Source organism: Triticum urartu, chromosome 5, assembly GCF_003073215.2.
Source record: "Triticum urartu cultivar G1812 chromosome 5, Tu2.1, whole genome shotgun sequence".
Lineage (NCBI taxonomy): Eukaryota > Viridiplantae > Streptophyta > Magnoliopsida > Poales > Poaceae > Triticum > Triticum urartu.
In genome coordinates, this window is record NC_053026.1 from 646,877,261 (window position 1) to 646,881,866 (window position 4,606).

The 4,606-nt window shown below is 39.4% G+C and overlaps 1 protein-coding gene across 1 annotated transcript; it reads right to left on the reverse strand.

The window, feature by feature from the left end:
- Positions 1-336: 336 nt before the first annotated feature.
- LOC125507617 lies at positions 337-2,985 on the reverse strand. Its single transcript, XM_048672147.1, has 2 exons — positions 2,411-2,985; positions 337-816 (listed from the first exon to the last, which is right to left on the reverse strand). The coding sequence occupies exons 1-2, from the start codon at positions 2,983-2,985 to the stop codon at positions 720-722; spliced, it is 672 nt and encodes a 223-aa protein (XP_048528104.1). The 3' UTR covers positions 337-719.
- Positions 2,986-4,606: the final 1,621 nt, after the last annotated feature.

A 4,606-nucleotide genomic window follows, 5' to 3' on the forward strand; every position in this document is an offset into this window, starting at 1 on the left:
TCTTAGAGTAGTTGGTTGCAGTTCAGTGAAAGTGAACACAACCTTGAAGAAAAGCATCTCGCAACTTCCCCATGCTTCTGATATTGCTCAACTCTGCTGCTGCATGGCAAGTATACTGGAAGAAGGGACGAGAGATAAATAGCATGCCTTCTTTGCTTTGAAGCAGCACATCTCATATGTGTTGCTCCTGAAGCTTATCGGAGGATATGCATTGCGTATTCATTATCATGTTCAGTTCGTGCGAACGATTTAATTAAATCTTCTTAACCCTCAACAAAAATAAAAGGTAAGCCTCCAACCGTTAGATTGTTCATCGAATATTTCAGATTGTGCAAAGATAAAATCAACATTGTATTGTATCAAACAGGGAACAAACAGAATAGGTTGTTGCCACCACCATAGGCAGCACACGGCTGACACATAAATATATTTGGTATTATATATGATGCAAAACTAATCTCGAGCACTGATTTACTCATTGACACAAAACTGACTAAAAGATCAGTCCTAGCTTTTTGTTCATTTACAGACTGAAGTCTAGCAATCTCAATTCCATAGCTAAGCGATGATGCACTTGCGACCAAGCAAGTGAGCAAAACCCCTCAAGTTGTGACTATCATCGCTGACATGTATGCACCATACACACACCCCTTCCACTTGTCTCACTCATCCATGTCTCCGGGTTCACTCTTAGCTTATCATAACTCAGATCCCATCTGTTATTGTGCACAACTTCTAACTTTGGTGACCTTCTTTGTCGAGGTTACTATCATCAACCTTTTCTTCCTCTCATCAATGGATCGCGTAATGGTACGACTATAAATTCAGGGCAAACATCCCATCAGCAAAATTAAAGCTATCCAGGTTTACCATTGTAGAATCCAAATAGTCAGGACAAATTGCAGGATTGCCCACAGCTCGTGTTTATCATGCTCTTTTCTTTGTGTAGAACACCTAGGTGAAAATAAACAGGTGTAGAAACTCGAGAATACATACGCAAACGACATACCTTTTTCTTCTAATTGCAGATGCACAAATCGGAAGGAAATGTTGAAAACAAATCTATTCAACCTATTGTAAAGTCACTATATAAGTACAGAAGAACATATGCCTTGACAGGAAATTGCACTTGTATACTATTATTCAAGAAATTGTCACATAGAGAAACTAATCAGACCATTAGGTAGTTAATTTTGAGTGAAAAAAACACAGATCTCATCATGATATGATCGTGGCATGAAGCACTCAACGGTTTCTCCTGAACATGCTTGTTGTGGCTAACTCATCTAAAAGTGGAATATGAGTAACACTTTGTAGGCACAAACTTATTGTGGTAACTAAATTGGTTTATCTTCCTCTCTCTTGTGTCGTCAACTAACAATAATCATAACCTAGTTAGACATTTATAGAACAAGGCAAATACAAAAGAGATGGATTAATTTCCGATCAATGGGATGTATGCTCTTGATATAATTGGAAAAAAAATGGATCTCAGATTGATAAGATGTATGCTCTTAGAATTATTGAAACCACCATGTGCACTTTGGTAATAAATCTGGGCTCTATGCAAACAACAAAATTTCTCCTATTATTTTGTTGATATAAATCTAGGCTCTGTGTGCATCATTGTGATGCAAAGGCCAGTGACTCGCCTCACTTTTTTTAAATAACATGATTGCTCCTATTTTCAGTAGGCAACATCTGTGCTGCTACATAACTAAGTGAACTTCTATGAAAAAATAGTGGAGGGCCGCTCACCGGACGACACACCTTTCTGTGCATCGCTCCACTGCTTCAAGACATAATATGACTTTTAGACTAAATGGACATGCAACTTTGTTTTCATCAAGGAACTGAATGATGTCAATTATAGACCGCAAGTTTCTCAAGTTCAAGAACAACCAACACCAAGGGAGTTCAGCAAAGAATCTATGACATTACCAAAAGATCAGACCTAGCTTTTTCAAGCAGAACAAATACGAATTTACAGTAAAAAGGTTCAGTACAGGACCATATTCTTAACATGCAATGAATGTTTCTTGCCTATTTCAATTCTTTTGATCTAGTTTATCTTTGTAAATAGCATGTCTTCCTCTTTTGGCATACTTGAGATGGATATTGTGATGCAACAAAAGGAGCATCACAAATATTTCTACCAAAATATGAATCTTTCAGGCTCGAATCAAACAGGGAGCAAACAGGACTTCTTCGTGAACTTACCTGTTCATGGAGTTGAATCAAAAAGAGAGAAAACAGAGAATCAAACAGAAGTGTAGCATCTCAAATATTTACAATCACTGAAAACTATCTACCCAATTATGAATGGTTCATACCAGACCAAGGAGAACTGTACTTTTTATGACTGTAGATGAAAATTTTACAGAATAATTTGGGAAAAGCTGGCACATACCTCAGGTGTAGCACGTTCGGACAGCGGATGTTGTTCCGCCTCAGGTCAGGTGTAGCAGGCTCGGACGGCGGAGGTTCTTCCGGCGAATTCTGCGCGATATTGGACGGTTCTTCGAAAGTTGTAATGCGAGGTGATTTACTGGGGATTTCCGTCAAGGGCTCGGTCTTATGGCATCCAAGTCCCTGTGGAGTTCGGGCTGGGCACTCCGTCTTGGAGAAGTTGTCCCGCACGAACACGGACACCGACTTCGATGCAAATTGGAGATAGACGGCAGCAGGAGGTTGGAGGTAGAGGAGGCTGTGGTGGCGCCGGAGAAGATTGGGGGCGGACGGGGAGGGGAAGAGCAACAGGGCGGCGGCAAGTCGGTGAGGAAGACCAGCCGCGCGTGGCGGCGGCGGCGCCGCCGGTGCCGTCGAGTAGAGGTGTGCTTGTGTATTTTTTTGGGCCAACTGCTCGCTCGTGTGTCCAAACGGGTTTTGCCCAAGCCCATTAGACAGTAACGGCCCAAGTGCAACAGCCCGTGAACGAAGGAGCGTTTTAAGGAATTTTAACGAAATTTTAGTTCGTACATACATAAAGAGTAGCAGGCCCAGATCGGCTCACTGGAGCGCGCAGGCCGCCGGCTATTTTTTGTGATCCCAAATTAATACCACCTCGTTTATATTACTATTTTGTCTATTGTCTATATACAAATCGTAAAAACGTATTATGACATAAGAAGAAAGCATATTGTGACGGTGAACCCACAGAGTCAATCCATGCTTTATTATTAGGAAAAGATTATTATTATTACTAGTAAAAAGGGCCCGTGCGTTGCATCGGGAGAAAAAAATCATAATCTTCAATGGCATGACCATATTTTGCTGCATCACCGAGATAGACTATCACTCTCAATTTCTTCCTGAAATCATGAACATTTTTTTGAACTCATGCACATATGTGAAATCATGAACATTTTTCACATTCATGAACACTTCTACAAATTTTTAAAAATTTTCTAAAATCAAAAATATTTTTTGAATTCGTGAACATTTTATACTATTTGCAAACGTTTTTTAAAACATGAACATTTTGTTTGTTATTTTTTATAGAGTATTACTACTCAAATTTCAACCATATATGTCACTCAAAATTCCCCTCTTGGAATTGCATTTTGCGAATGCTTTAGTGACCCTAGTTCTACACGTATATATTGATATATTCGAGATACGTATAGATTTGTTATTAGGCGATACTAAAGTACAATAAATTATTTCGCAGTATTAAATTATTTTAATGTCAGTTTTGAATATATTTTTCTTATTTTTGTCTCATTGTAGCTTGAGGTCCAAATTTATGAACGACTTGGCTAACATTGTGGCTCTGCAGAATCGTTGCCGTACAGCATCATTCAGCATCTCCACACAGCCTCCGGCCACAGCCCACACACACGCTCGACTCCTTGTGTGTTGGGCCTTTTTTGTGGATTGGGCTTAGGTTTTTTAGATGGCCTGGCCGGTGTTCAGTTTTGATATATTGGCCAGTGTTCTGTATTTTTTTAATAACCGGTGTTCAGTTCTGATACGTATTTGGCTCCAGCAGCGGGCATGTAATGTATCTGTAACCGAGAGCTGGATCTCTGAAACTCCTAGTTTTCTGGTTAGCAGCCTTATGGCTGACTGCCCGGCAAACACTTTTGTTTAATAAAGCTCGAAGTTCACTGCAAAAAAAAAAGATTGAAGTAACGTACGTTCCCTTGTTGCTTTTTAATTTATGTCTCCCTCGATGAAAAAAAAAAAAATGTCTCCCTGCCGTTAGGTGCACATAGAAACCTGATAGGTATTTTTTGTGAGGATGAAACGTGATGGACTATGGTTCTAAGTTTCCAATTTAGTACAGATAATTTGGCGTACGTGTCCGTTAGTCGGCTATAGTTTCTATTTTTCTATTTTCTATTTTAATTCTTTTTACCTATGCATATATGTGACAACTCAATGTGCTGGCATATATACATGTTAAATATGTGTTATGTAAAAACTATTAAATCTAAACCGTTATTGTTCTCATCAAACGGTGCAAATAATAATCGTAAAAGCGTATTACGATTGGGCGGAAGCGTATTTGTGACGGCGAACCTACGGAGTCAATCCGTACTTTATCATTAGGGAAAGATTACTAGCACATATTCCCGTGCGTTGCTACGGGGGAAAATTGATG

Excerpts from the sequence above, each read along its gene's own strand:
- LOC125507617 (XM_048672147.1), bottom strand. The coding sequence starts at position 2,985 with ATGTATGTACGAACTAAAATTTCGTTAAAATTCCTTAAAACGCTCCTT. Across the intron at positions 817-2,410 it reads CCGAACGTGCTACACCTGAG|TCGTACCATTACGCGATCCA; the intron begins GTATGTGCCAGC and ends CTGAATTTATAG.